Source organism: Microcaecilia unicolor, chromosome 11, assembly GCF_901765095.1.
Source record: "Microcaecilia unicolor chromosome 11, aMicUni1.1, whole genome shotgun sequence".
Lineage (NCBI taxonomy): Eukaryota > Metazoa > Chordata > Amphibia > Gymnophiona > Siphonopidae > Microcaecilia > Microcaecilia unicolor.
Window position 1 is genome coordinate 126,982,370 of NC_044041.1, and position 15,633 is coordinate 126,998,002.

Sequence of the window (15,633 nt, forward strand, 5' to 3'; positions counted from 1 at the left end):
TCATTTTTGGACCCCCCCCCCCCCCCCCCAAATCCAGTACTAGGCATGCCGAGAATACAAAACACTCAAGACCTATAGAGCAATTCTACCATACCATAAGCAGTCATTTCTACGAGTCACACAAGGAAAAGGAAAGCATCTTAAACACTACAGTGAGCACTAGAACATCAATTCACCTATTGTAAAACGAAACCAGACAGAATAGTACAGATCGTCGATCCTGCACAGTCAATGCCAACCGAAAGCCATGTCTTTTTCACAAACACAGATACACCCTAATCCACTATAGAATAATCATAAACTTTCTATTTAGACAAAAATTAAACTGAACCCCCAATGCCAGACTCTGCATACAATGCAACACCACAGAAACAGAAACTGTCCCCTAGTACTGTGCAATATAAAGACAGCAGATGTCAATTTGAAACAAAAACCTAACAAGTACCAATCACCACTTTACAAATTAACAAATAGAAATAAAACAAATATAGAAAGTAAATAATACCATTTATTGGACTAATTTAGCTTCAGAGGCCAAAACCTCCGTCCTCGGGTCAGTACAGTATAGTGCTGTTACAGTATCCTATCCTGACCTGAGGAAGGGGGTTTTGTTCTCCGAAAGTTAGTCAAAATGTATTAAATTAGTCCAATAAAAAGATTACCTTATTTACAGTTCTATTATAAACATTTAACACATCTACAATACTTTATCCTAAAGCAAAAAAAAATACAAAAATATATTTTATTTACAGTTTGTTGTCTCTGGTTTCTGCTTTCCTCATCTTCTTTTCACCGTCTTCCTTCCATCCAGCATCTGTCTTCACTCTCTCTCTCTGCCATCCAGTGTCTGCCCTCTCTGCCGTTCCTTCCATCCACTGCCTGCCCTTTCTCCTCTGCCCCTTCAATCCACCATTTGCCCTCCCTCTCCCATCCATCCAGGGTCTGCCCTCCCTCTCGCTCCCCCTTCCATCTAGGATCTGTCCCCTCTCTCTCTCTGCCCCTTTTTCAGCCCCCAGTTCCAGCCCCCTTATCCCCTCTGAACACCCCCACCCTAGTCCCCTTCTCCCCTCCCCTTGCTCCTGTCTGAGACCCCACCCCAGTCCCCTTGCTCTCCCTCTGAACACCCCGTCCCAGTCCCCTTCTCCCCACCCCAGTCCCCTTCTCCCCTCTGAGATCCCCACCCCAGTCCCCTTCTCCCTCCCCTTTTCCCCTCTGAACCCCCCCACCCCAGTCCCCTTCTCCCCTCTGAGATCCCCACCCCAGTCCCCTTCTCCCCTCCCCTTCTCCTGTCTGAGACCCCCACCCCAGTCCCCTTCTCTCCTCTGAACACCCCCATCCCAGTCCCCTTCTCCCCTCCGCTTCCCTTCTCCCCTTCCCTTCTCCCCTCTGAGATCCCCACCCCAGTCCCCTTCTCCCCTCCCCTTCTCCTGTCTGAGACCCCCACCACAGTCCCCTTCTTCCCTCCCCTGTCTGAGACCCCCACCCAGTCCCCTTCTCTCCTCTGAACACCCCCATACCAGTCCCCTTCTCCCTCCCTTCCCTTCTCCCCTCTGAGATCCCACACCCCAGTCCCTTCTCCCCTCTGAGATTCCCTGTCTGAGAATCCCCACCCCAGTCCCCTTCTCCCCTCCCCTTTTCCCCTCTGAGATCCCCACCCCAGTCCCCTTCTCCCCTCTGAACACCCCCACCCCGGTCCCCTTCTCCCCTCCCCTTCTCCCCTCTGAGATCCCCACCCCAGTCCCTTTCTCCCCTCCCGTTTTGAGACCCCCCCCCAGTCCCCTTCTCCCCTCTGAACACCCCCACCCGAGGTCCCTTTCGCCCTCTCCTTCCCCACCTCAGTCCCGTTAAAACTGGCGAAGCAGCGTCGCAGGCAAGTGCCTCGTACCCTGCTTCTAAAAAAAAAATCAAATCTCCTTCCTTCTCGTCTTGACGTCTTGACGTCGACTCGGGCCTTCCAATCAATTGATTGGAGGGCCCGAGTCGACGTCAAGACGAGGAGGAAGGAGATCTGATTTTTTTTTTTACAAGCAGGGCACGAGGCGCTGCCTGCGACGCTGCTTCGCCGGTTTTTTTTAATGGTGCGGCGCCGCGGGGGAACGGCCACGGGAGGCGGCGGGAGCGGAGCACCCCCACCCACTGGCACCCGGGGTGGACCGCCCCCCACCGTCCCCACCCCCTTGGTACGCTACTTGGTGGGACCCACTCGATGGGGTGGAGGGTGCTAGTATAAAGCACATGCCCAGGTGCAGGCGGGCCTGTAGCATACTGAGGGCAGATCCTCCAGGTGGCCGAAGTGGGTACTTGGCGTTTCATAAACACTATAACATAAGCTAAAGAAAGTTGACAAGAGGATAAGATGATCTAAAGGAAATGGTAAGAATAATCTGAATCATAGTTACCTGATGCTAGGGTCCACCTAGGAGTCAGCACTCAAGAAAAAGATCTGGGTGTCATGTAGACAATACACTGAAATCTTCTGCCTAGTGTGCGAAGGCAGCCAAAAAAAACAAACAGGATGCTAGGAATTATTAGAAAAGGGATGCAAAATAAGACAAAGAATATATAATGCCACCTGCATTGCTCTATGGTGCAATCTCACCTTGAGGTATTGCGTTTAATTCTGATCACTGTATCTCAAAAAAACATATAGTGGAATTAGAAAAGGTTCAAAGAAAAGCAACCAAAATGATAAAGGGGATGGAACTCCTCCCATATGAGGAAAGGCTAATGAGTTTAGGGCTTTTCAGCTTGGAAAAGAGTTGGATGAGGAGGGGGGGATATGATTGATGTCTATAAAATCCTGAGTGGTGTAGAACAGGTAGAAGTGAATTGATTTTTTTACTCTTTCAAAAAGTACAAAGACCAGGGGACACTCAATGAAATTACATGGAAATACTTTTAAAACAAACAAGGTGAAATATTTTTTCAGTCAAAGAATAGTTAAGCTTGGAACTCACTGCTAGAGGATGTGGTAACAGCATTTAGTGTATCTGGGTTTTAAAAAGAGGTTTGAACAAGTTCCTGGAGGAAAAGTATGTTTATGAGCTGGACATGGGGGAAAGTCACTGCTTGTCCTGGGATTGACAGCATGGAATGTTGCTACTATTGGTTTCTGCCAGGTACATATGATCTGGATTGGCCACTGTTGGAAACAGGCTATGTATGGAAGGGCCAGTATGGCTCTTGTTATGTTCTTAATCTGGAAAAATAAAATGGGTAACAGAAGAAAAAAAAACCACCCCAAAACGTAGAAATTGGAGAGAAGAGGAAAGGTGAACAAAGGAAAAAATAAATTTCAAAAATACGAAGGGTTGAAAATATGTTACTGTATCAACTCTTTTGCAATTACAAATGAGCAGTAGAAGGTTGAGGCTGGCCCAGAAAGAAGGGACAGGGTCTGAGACAGTGATTAGAGTGTGTATGGGGTGTGAGTGTGCAGGTTGGTTAGGGGAGATAAGACTTATCAATGACCATCTGCCTGGAGGGAGAGAAAAATTCCCCCTGCCACACTATCTGAACTTCCTACTCTTGTCTTTCTCTAACCCCCCCCCCCCCCCCCCCCAAAGTAGCAAACTATGCTTAGTGGCTTATCATTAGGTTCATTCATCTCTCCTTAACCATTCATGTGTCGTCTGATCACACACTGTTCCTGAGTAACAGTTTTTATTTTCTGCTGTACTTACACCCTTGCAATGTTTTTCCTCATTTGCTGATCTAATTCCTGAGGAATTTTTTTTTCATTTCCTTCACTAATCTGTTGCTTTCTCCCTGTTGGTACTGGTGGCTTCTCACTCATTCCTTCACTCAGCCCAATGCTTGTCCAAGTTTAAATGATGGAAATGTATTCTGGACATTATACTTTCATATTTCAACACCTTTTGCAGATTTGCATCGGATGATACAGTTAAGTAAGTCTGGAGGCCTATGATAGTAAGTAGCTCTATAGCTATAACTCTCCCAATGGATCCAAAGCAGTTAACAGAGTAAGCCTTCAAATAAAAGGGAATTACATTTTGTTAACTATGAATTACAAACAAATACAATTATGTTATAACTCAAACAAAAATGTTTAAGGCTTAAGCAAAATATGATGGAATGGATCTAATGTCTCGAGGGAGATCATTCCAAATCTTGACTTCCTGAAAACAAATTCTCATGAACCCTTTTTAAATGTATGTTTTTAGATGTGGGATAGCCCATTTGGATAAAGTGCATAAGAAACAGTTACTTCACCCAATGGCCGGAAAAAACCAAGAGATCTATTACAGCTCAGAATTCAGGCTGCAAATTACTCTAAAAAACCAAGAAAAGCTAGCTTAAATCTAATCCATTGTTTAATAGGTAACCAGTGAAGATCTTTCATAAAGCTAGACATAGATTGAAAGCGACCTCTACTAATATCAGTCTAAATGCTGAATTGTAAACGATGTTGCAATTTAACTGAGATGCCACCATATAAGGAATTGCAATAATTCAAAAGTGGCTACAAAATTATGTGGGTGGAATGATGCTCTGATCGCACGGAACTCTCTGAGGTTGAAAAAAACCTTTCTTGCTAAGTGCATCGATCTGGTCAGTATAGGACAAATTTGAGTCTAAAATAATACCTAACACTTTAGACTGATTTTCAATTAATTTTTCACCCATTGATAATATACTGGGCTTATACTGATTCTTATAAACGACCTTATGGGTATGGAGGAGATTTCCTGTTCATACATCAAGATCTATATAAGAGGCCAGTCTACAGTTCCAAAGTTGTATGGGAATTGCTATCAGTTAATGGCTTGAATCTTATTCCACAATGATAATGCACTCTCTATATCAATTTTATACTCGTGTGTGTACCTAAATGCTAAAGATACTTATGTAATTTATAGTATTCTATAAAGTTATATGAATAAGTGTGAGTCCCTCCCAGACCCCCTATGTGTATGTCTACCTGAAAATACATGGTGGTTGCTTGGACACTCTGCATTTTACAGGCATCTTTTATACTGCTGATACTACTGTTCCTACCAGAACCTTTGCACCAGCCTTACAGCCAGTTGCTCTAACTCACAGAGAATACTGCTGTGACCCCTGAGGCAACACAGCCCATGTCAGGTCCTTGTCCTGGTGCTTTGAATAAAAGGATTTTCAAGCATTTGATCGACCTCTACTTCAACCTGTTTTGGCTTAATTCTCTGTAGAGGTTCTCTTCTTGTTTGCTGTACTTACCTGAAAATATACACATCTGTTCCAATTGGCTTTCCTGAATTAATATACCTAACTAAAGAGATCTCCAGTACAGCTTTGACTGGCGACATTGTGATCTGCTAGAATCTTTATGTTTTCTTGATATTTTTACTATCTTTTTAAACTTTTTTTTTTTTTAATTTTTATTTATAAATTTTCTTTTAAATATCAAGCATTACATCTTGAAATACAGAAAAAGACAATTTAGTTTCCAAATTTTTTCATAACAATATCAATAAAGGAAAAAAAAGATAAAAATATCAAAAATATAGGATAGGAAATCAATACTTGTCTATAGTCCACAATATCGAGGGGTTATCACAATTTCAAGGAAAAACATGTATATCAAATTTAGAAATCAACTTCCAAATTTAACTTGGCAGTTAGTATAGGCAGGCCAGGTAATATATATATTAAACTTTTAATATACAGTGGAGTTCCTATTTCTTTTTTTTTTAATGTATAGATGGTATGCAGTACCTCTATCATTTTTAATATTGTAAACTGCATTGCCGTGTACACACAAATTGGCAGTGTATTAAGCGGTTCATTTTCAAAAGAGGAAAATGTATCAAAAATGGCATAAAGTGGCATTTGGACCTTTTCTTCCAAAAAAGTCCAAATCGCAATTTTCAAAACTCAGATTTCAGATGTGTTTGTCTGCAGTGCGAGAATATCAGAAGGGAGCATGTTGAGGGCAGGATTTGGGCGTTCCCAGAACTTGGATGTTTTTCTGCAATAATGGAATGTCCAGGGCTAAAAAAATAGTTTGGCCTAAACTTGTTTCAATCATGACTAAGTAAAAAAAAAAAAAAGGTGCCCTAAATAACCAGATGACCACTGGAAGGATTAAGGCATGTCCCCCCCTTTACTCCCTCTGTGGTCACTGATCCCCTCCTACCCCCCAAAGCAGGGGCGTAGCTACGGGTGGGCCTGGGTGTGCCCAGGCCCACAAAGTCTTTTGCGACCTTCTCCACGACGACAACGATGACAGTCTTCTTGCCCGCAGCGGCGAGTGGGCGGGCATAATACCAGCAAGCAGCCAGGCTCGACTCTGTCCTTCGCTTCCTGCCCTCTCTCAGCGTCCCGCCTGCCCAAAAGGAAATGACAACCACTGCAACTTCGATGTACTGGGATCCCATACTCCCCTCCCTGGCACTTCAAGCAGGTGTCTGGGGGACCTGGCACCTGGCCTTTTTCTAGCCTCAATGTTTTCTTCAGCTTTGCCATGGTTGTGCTTTTAGAGTTCAGTGTTTTTCCTGTACACATTCTTAGAACAGTCGGTGTCTGAATCTGTTTACCTAATGAACTAGTTTTTATCTGCATTCATTGACTAGTGTTCCTTCGAGAGCTCACTAGATTTTAGCTGGCAGGTGAGTTAAGCACGATGTATTTATACTGTTTTAAAAAGTGCAAGGGTATTTGCTCCCACTCAGCTACTTAGAAATAACAGGGGTCTTTAGCTTGCAGACTTTCTGCTAGCTAATTTTCAAATGGATAACTGTTCCTTTGAAAATTTGCTAAAATCCCTATATTAAAGAGTCCGAAACTATGGGGATGACTGAAAAGATTTCCAAAATGGGAAAAATCTTTTAGCGCCTCTGGCCCTGTGTTTTTTTTTTCTGTAATGCACATAATGGTCACAAATATTCCTGGTCCCTTACATTTCAGATATATTGGTTGATTTTCTATATTTGACATTTTAACCTAGGTAAACGTAGCATATTTTAATGTCTACCGCATTGATTCCCAAACCTGTCCTGGAGACTCCCTGGCCAGTCAGATTTTCGGGATGTCCACGGTGAATATTCCTGAGAGAGATTTACATTCTCTGCCTCCACAGCATGGATGTTCATTGTGGATATCCTGGAGATGTAGCCGGGGAGCCCCTGGGACAACCACTGGCCTACAGGGAAAGGGGTTGAGCTAGCATTAGTGCCCACCATCAGCTTTGCTGTGCAATAGAACTTTATATAACTTCCCTCTCTATGTTTCTCTAATGTGTCTGTACATATCTATTTCATTTAAAATAACATCACTCTATATTTGTTTCTTCACCTGAGGAGGCTTTCGCCCCACAGCGCTATGTAAGCCACATTGAGCCTGCAAATACAGTGGTGGAAATAAGTATTTGATCCCTTGCTGATTTTGTAAGTTTGCCCACTGACAAAGACATGAGCAGCCCATAATTGAAGGGTAGGTTATGGGTAACAGTGAGAGATAGCACATCGCAAATTAAATCCGGAAAATCACATTGTGGAAAGTATATGAATTTATTTGCATTCTGCAGAGGGAAATAAGTATTTGATCCCCCACCAACCAGTAAGAGATCTGGCCCCTACAGACCAGGTAGATGCTCCAAATCAACTCGTTACCTGCATGACAGACAGCTGTCGGCAATGGTCACCTGTATGAAAGACACCTGTCCACAGACTCAGTGAATCAGTCAGACTCTAACCTCTACAAAATGGCCAAGAGCAAGGAGTTGTCTAAGGATGTCATGGACAAGATCATACACCTGCACAAGGCTGGAATGGGCTACAAAACCATCAGTAAGACGCTGGGCGAGAAGGAGACAACTGTTGGTGCCATAGTAAGAAAATGGAAGAAGTACAAAATGACTGTCAATCGACAAAGATCTGGGGCTCCACGCAAAATCTCACCTCGTGGGGTATCCTTGATCATGAGGAAGGTTAGAAATCAGCCTACAACTACAAGGGGGGGAACTTGTCAATGATCTCAAGGCAGCTGGGACCCTGTCACCACGAAAACCATTGGTAACACATTACGACATAACGGATTGCAATCCTGCAGTGCCCGCAAGGTCCCCCTGCTCCGGAAGGCACATGTGACGGCCCGTCTGAAGTTTGCCAGTGAACACCTGGATGATGCCGAGAGTGATTGGGAGAAGGTGCTGTGGTCAGATGAGACAAAAATTGAGCTCTTTGGCATGAACTCAACTCGCCGTGTTTGGAGGAAGAGAAATGCTGCCTATGACCCAAAGAACACCGTCCCCACTGTCAAGCATGGAGGTGGAAATGTTATGTTTTGGGGGTGTTTCTCTGCTAAGGGCACAGGACTACTTCACCGCATCAATGGGAGAATGGATGGGGCCATGTACCGTACAATTCTGAGTGACAACCTCCTTCCCTCCGCCAGGGCCTTAAAAAATGGGTCGTGGCTGGGTCTTCCAGCACGACAATGACCCAAAACATACAGCCAAGGCAACAAAGGAGTGGCTCAGGAAGAAGCACATTAGGGTCATGGAGTGGCCTAGCCAGTCACCAGACCTTAATCCCATTGAAAACTTATGGAGGGAGCTGAAGCTGCGAGTTGCCAAGCGACAGCCCAGAACTCTTAATGATTTAGAGATGATCTGCAAAGAGGAGTGGACCAAAATTCCTCCTGACATGTGTGCAAACCTCATCATCAACTACAGAAGACGTCTGACCGCTGTGCTTGCCAACAAGGGTTTTGCCACCAGTATTAGGTCTTGTTTGCCAGAGGGATTAAATACTTATTTCCCTCTGCAGAATGCAAATAAATTCATATACTTTCCACAATGTGATTTCCGGATTTAATTTGTGATGTGCTATCTCTCACTGTTACCAATAACCTACCCTTCAATTATGGGCTGCTCATGTCTTTGTCAGTGGGCAAACTTACAAAATCAGCAAGGGATCAAATACTTATTTCCACCACTGTAGGTGGAAAAATGTGGGATACAAATATAACAAATAAATAAGTTAGTGAAAGCCCATCTAGTCCACTGTAAGGAAGTAAGCCATTGGTAAATGTGTTTCCACTCCCCCGTGCAGTCGTCGCCGTTCACTCAAAACACAGCAAGCAAACCTGTGAGCTGCTGCATCCATGTTGTCATTCTTTATTGAGAGAGGGAAGGTGCTGCGAAGGGGGGGGGGGGCGGGGGAGACGCCGGATAGAATGGGAAAGGGGATGGAAAGAAACAGGATGGGCAGGGTAGAGAGGAGAATTGCTGGACAACAGGGATTGATGGAGGGGACAGGGGAGAGAGGAAATTTGCTGGAGATGGATGGAGGAGAAGGCAGGGGAGAATGGAGAGTTGCTGGACATGGATGGATGGATGGAGAGGAGGGCAGGGGAGAGAATAGAAATTGCTGGACATGGAGCGGAGGGCAGGGGAAGGAGGAGAATTGCTGGACATGGATGGATGGAGGGAAAAGGGGAGAGAGGAAATTTGCTGGGTATGGATGGATGGAGGAGAGGGCAGGGGAGAATGGAGAGTTGCTGGACATGGATGGATGGAGGGGAGGGCAGGGGAGAGAGGAGAATTTCTGAACATGGATGGATGAATGGAGGGGACAGAGGACATTTGCTGGATATGGGTGGATGGAGGAGAGGGCAGGGGAGAATGGAGAGTTGCTGGACAGATGGATGGAGGGAGGGGAGAGAAGTCAGGGAGGAGATGCACATGGATGGAGGGGAAGGGAGAGAGGAGAAATACTGGACATGGATGGAGGGGAGGGAAGACAGAGGAAGTAGATGCACATGGATGGAGGGGAGGGCAGTGAGGAGAAATGCTGGATATGGATGGAGGAGAAACTGCTGAGTTTAAGGGCTGGTTTGGAACACGTTGAGGGCAGATCCTGAAACCCGAGGAAGGATAGGGACAGGGCTACAGATGGTAGACAGGACACATAAGGACACAGGAGGATGGTGGGCATGGTGAGAGAAAAAATATCAAATGGAAAGAAGACACTGCATAAAACAGAAGACACTGGAACCAAAGCGAATAGAAAAACTAAATGATCACACAACAAAGGTAGAAAAAAATATTTTATTCAGAATTTATTAATTGGAATATGTCAGCTTTTGGAAATGTACATCTGTGATATTTTGCATGTAAGTTTCAATTTTTCTGGTATTGCTGCATGCTGAGTCTGACTTCTTGAGTTAACTTTCCAGTTCAGTATTTTGCCTTCATATTTTTTGATTTCTAGTTCCTTGTGTCATGTCTGTTGTGTCATGTGTTTTTCATGTGCGATCAAGGTGCAGTATTCTGCTAGCGTGTAGTATTTGCAGCCCTTTTTGTTTTGCTTTTTTTTTCACGAGGTAGTGTATTGGTGTTTTAGAGCCTAGTGTAATTACAGTTCTGCCTTTTCAAGCATAAGGTTGTAGCTCATCCTGTCCTTGGAATTAGTGCTGTTATGGTTTAGTAAGGATATGAGTGTGTTTTTGCACAAGTTTGTGTATAGCATTTTGCAGTGGAGAGATTGTGGGATAATGTAATTATACTTAAAAATATCAATTTTTCCATTAAGTATGTATGTGGTTATACTGATGCAGGGCAGCTGTTGGGCAGACTACTTAGAAATCCATCATCAAGTGAATTCTAAGGCATTATTTTGTAGGATCCCAAGAGACACTACTCATACTTATATAGACAGTGCGTGCCCACCCATATTAGCTCTGGGCCCACCCAAAATCTCAGGTCTGGCTACGCCACTGCCCCAAAGACCCCCCCCCCCCCCGCCTCTATGACAGCTTCAGATGTCTCATGGTTATTATTATTAGGATTTTGCTCACATCTTTTTCAGTAGTAGCTCAAGGTGAGTTACGTTTAGGTACACTGGTCTGTTTGCATTTTAACTGGTGCAGTTTTGAAAAGCCTTTCCATTTTTTGTTTCATTGTTAGTATCATATCCATGTTATATGAATGCTCTTGCATGCTGCCTATTATGGTGTATCGCTGTGCCCTGCTGACATTTGTGACCTGCTGAGCAAAAAAAGTGGGGTTACAAATGCCTGAGTGAAAAGCTATAAAAGTATGGAGGTGCAACTTTCATTTTTTAAAGTGTTTTTGTGTACTATAGGGTCAGTAGAATGGGACTATGCAATTTGTTTCACAATGTTGATGTTTTTCATGTTCCTCAGCCTAAAACCTGCACGTACCTAAAGTGAGGTATGTGATTTCCTGGGTTAATTACATTTTTATTTATAAATATTTCTATTTTTTTAAGAACATAATTAGTCCATACCCGAGGATGAAATTTTGCAGGATTGTGCAGTTGATATATCTCTATCTTGTGTTCTAAATAAGCCACAAACCCCATTCCTGGTAACTTTTCAGTCAGCAAGTTACATTTATATTTCTGTTATATTAACATTCTACTGTGCTATTTTAGTATGTATACTTCTGATACTATATCATACCATTACTATTACTAAGATTTCATTTGCCTGTCTTCAAGTTTGCCTCATTGATTGTATTTTATGCTTACATCTGGTTATTTTACTATTGTTACACTGTTAACACAATGTAAGTTGTTTATGTCAAGCTCACCTGTTACACACCATCTTGGGTTAATCTCTTCATAAAGACGGTTAATAAATCTCAATAAAAAATAAATATTTCATTTTTTTGTACTTGTGGAATTCATAGATTTTTGCTACTCATAACCGAGAGAAGTTGGGATATATTAAAAGTCATGTAACGCTGTGCATATGGTTATATTTGTTTATAACATTAATAGAAATTAAATGCAGGAAAACAAGGTTGATTTGTAAAGCAACAAAACTGAATTGCAGTCTCCAGCTCCATGTCCTGGGAAATAGGAATGAAGACCTTATTAAGCCTTACATGTAGCCACTATCAGAAGTCTCAGTCACCCCAGAACGCTATTAATAATGAGAATAAAGGGGCAACTTACCAAGCAAAGGACGTGCAGAAGGAGATGTGCCTTATGGCAGAAGTGCGCACCAGGTCAAACATAGAATGGGTGATCTCATTTGCGTCTAGTTCTTTCTGCATGCTACAATTCACATTCTGCCAAGGAGAGCAAGCAAAGTTTCAGGAGCCAATAAGATACCGACCCAACTCCTCTTCTGATATCACAGCCTTGTAATTGTGACATCACAGACTTTCCACCATACCTGATTCCTCCAATGATATCACATGATATCACAGCCAGGAGTTCATGACCTCAAAGCCTTTTGGATCAGCTTAAATTCTTTGATATTACAGTCCAAAATTAATATGACCACTGATGCATTCACAAACTACAGCATAACCCTTTGTTAAAAGCCATATCAAACATTACCATGTTTAAAATTCAACCTTCCTGCCTCTCTCCTTCACCCTCTGCAATGCTTCCTCCTTATAGAGAAAGTATACACAGTGGGGGAAGGAAGCGAAGGGATATTTGGATTTAGGTCATGCCTTTCTTCAGTTGTTGCTTAAGGCAAGTTACATTCAGGTACAATAGGTATTTTCCATAGGCGTAGTTTGACTGTTTCATTTGGGGGGGGGGGGGGCAAAGAATGGGCGGAGCATATCAGCATATCATTTGCATATATACATGTGCAAATGAATATGCTAATATGGAGGAAGGAATTGAAATTTACAGGCAAAATATCACAGATGCACATTTCAAAAAGCTGACACATTTCAATTAATAAATTATGAATAAAATACTTTTATCTACCTTTGTTGTCTGATCATTTAGTTTTTCTATTCGCTTTGGTCCCAGTGTCTTCTGTTTTATGCAGTGTCCTTTCCAGTAGGCTTCCCTCTGCTCCCCACCCTCCCAGTCCCATCCATCTCTTGCTCCTTCCCTCTGCTCCCCACCCCTCCCAGTCCCATCCATCTCTTGCTCCTTCCCTCTGCTCCCCACCCTCCCAGTCCCATCCATCTTCTGTTCCTTCCTTATGCTCACCATCCCTCCGTCCCATCCATCTTCTGCTCCTTCCCTCTTCTGTGCCTGACCTCTCCCAATCCCATCCATCTCCTGGTCCAACCCTCTGCTCCCCACCCCTCCCAGTCCCAACCATCTCTTGCTCCTTCCCTCTGCTCCCCACCCCTCCCAGTCCCATTCATCTTCTGTTCCTTCCCTCTGCTCACCATCCCTCAGTCCTATCCATCTTCTGCTCCTTCCCTCTGCTGTGCCTGACCTCTCCCAAGCCCATCCATCTCTTGCTCCTTCCCTCTGCTCCCCACCCCTCCCAGTACCATCCATCTTCCCCCTGCTCCCCACCCCTCCCAGTCCCATCCATCTTCTGTTCCTTCCTTATGCTCACCACCCCTCCCAGTCCCATCCATCTCTTGCTCCTTCCCTCTGCTCCCCACCCCTCCCAGTACCATCCATCTTCCCTCTGCTCCCCCCCCCTCCCAGTTCCATCCATCTTCCTTCTACTGCCCCCCCCCCCGCGAGGTCCAAGATCGTGACTCCGTTTACCCCCTCTCTTCCTCCCTCCCTCCGGCGCAGGCAACAGTCTTCAGCTTTTTCAGCGTTCCTGGCAGCGGTAGCGATGTACACGCTGCCTTCGGCTCCGCCCCGGAAGCCTTCTCTTCAAGTTCCTGTTCCCACCTACCCCTCTCTCTTCCTCCCTCCCTCCGGCGCAGGCAGCAGTCTTTTTCAGCATTCCTGGCAGCGGTAGCAATGTACATGCTGCCTTCGGCTCTGCCCCAAAGCAGCTACCGCTGCCAGGAATGCTGAAAAAGACTGCTGCCTGCGCCGGAGGGAGGGAGGAAGAGAGAGGGGTAGACGGACACGCTCCTCTCCGTCCGCTTGGCTTCCCTGCCCTCTCTGTCTGCGTCCTGCCTTCCTCTGACGTCAGAGGAAGGCGGGACGCAGACAGAGAGGGCAGGGAAGCCAAGCGGATGGAGAGGAGCGCGTGCCTGCATGTGTTGTTTTTTTTTTAACTAATGGCGCGGCGGCGCCTCGTCGTCGTTTGGGGGGGCATTGCCCCCCCTCGCCCCCCCCAGTCTACGCCTATGGTATTTTCCTATCCTTGGAGGGCTTAAAATCTAAGGGGTCAATATTCAAAATGATTTAACTGGCCAGAAACAGCTCCTGGTTGGCTAAATCACAAGTTTGGGGATAACCATTCATTTTCAGTGGTACTTAACTGGTTAGTTCTTAATTCAAAACTGGCAATTTTAGGGGTGTTCTGTGGGAGAAATCAACACTTGGCTGGTTAAATGCCAATATTCAGCATGTAATCAGCCAAGTTAACCACATAAATAGGACCGCATAAACATCAGTTCTATTTTTATGTGGTTCACCATAGCTGGTTAAGTGCAGAATATTGCACTATGGTTTAGCTAGCTCCATAAACCTGGAAATTCAATGCAGGAGCTTGGACAGCATGGCCCAGCATGGAATTTCCAGGTATAAAGCCAGTGGCAGCCAGCAAAACATTGAGTGCTGCCAGCTGAATATGGACCGATATGTTTGCACCTAGGGAAATAGAGGGTTAAGTGATTTGCCAAAGATCACCGGGAGCCGCAGTAGGTTTTGAGCTGTTTTTCTTGGTTCTTGGCCCACTGTTCCAACCATTGAGGACAAAGAGCACACACACCATATTCTCCTCCTGCCAAACTGCCTCTGCTTTGCTCATAATGCTGTACCTCAGGAAACTGAGAGGAACTTGAAGAAGAGAGTGAGATAAGAGAGGGGAATTTGAGGAGGAATGGGGAGATGTGGACGTGGTCAAGTGTTCTAGTATAGCTGAGTTTGCATAAGTTCCTGGAAGAAAAGTCCATAAACAATTATTCTCCCGGTAGACTTGAGAACACCGTTGCTTATCCCTGGCAGCAAGCAAAAACGAATGATCTACTTTCTGGGATCTACTAGGCTGACCTACACTGTTCACTGTCGGAGAGGATACTGGGCTCAATGAACTTATTGTATGACCCCAGCATGGTACGCTTTGAGGTCAATGTACAGTGGGGTGAGGCACCCGGTCAAAAGAAACCAGACAAAAAAGCTCCAAACAAAAAAAGTTCCCTACATAAAAGTCCCTGACAAAATAGACTCCCAACAAAAGGGCCTGATGAAATAGATTTATTTTTGAATGGTACGAATTTGAAGGGTACAAAGAAGTGGAGGAGCCATAAATTACTGAGAAAGTCCACGGCTTGTCACTTGAAAGTCCTGGCACCTGCTTTTGACTTCACTATCCACACTTGGTATCTAGTGAGAACCATAAATCTGCTTGAAAACATAATCCAGCTTGATTAAGGAGGTTTCCCTGCCCCTGAATTTGGACGTTTTGCAAGGATGCCCAAATCGAAACTTGGACGTCCCTTTCAAAAATGCCCCTCCATATCAGTGAACATTTCAGTTGTAGTTTAAAACCAAACCCTCCCAAAAAAAAACCTATACAAAAAAACCCACAACAAAACAACTCAAGACAAAATAGACTCTACACAAAACAGACCCCTTAACAAAACAACCCCCTAAGAAAAAAATAACACATCACAAAAAAATATAATAAACTCTTTTGTTGGGGTTTTTGTCGTGTTTTTTTTTTGTATGGTCTATTATGTCAGGGTGCCGTGGTGTGATTACTGTTTAAATGTCTAACTTAAACATTTAGAGGCCGATTTTCAGACAGGTATATATATTTAGCTTA

The 15,633-nt window shown here is 44.2% G+C and overlaps 1 protein-coding gene across 1 annotated transcript in view; it reads right to left on the reverse strand.

Moving 5' to 3' along the window:
- LOC115480789 (solute carrier family 22 member 6-A-like) overlaps positions 1–15,633 on the reverse strand; it is an 88,317-nt gene that overhangs the window by 33,234 nt on the left and 39,450 nt on the right. The window contains exon 7 of the mRNA XM_030219690.1: positions 11,928–12,043. Within this exon, the coding sequence (XP_030075550.1) occupies positions 11,928–12,043 (116 nt within the window). The remainder of the gene's footprint in view (positions 1–11,927; positions 12,044–15,633) is intronic.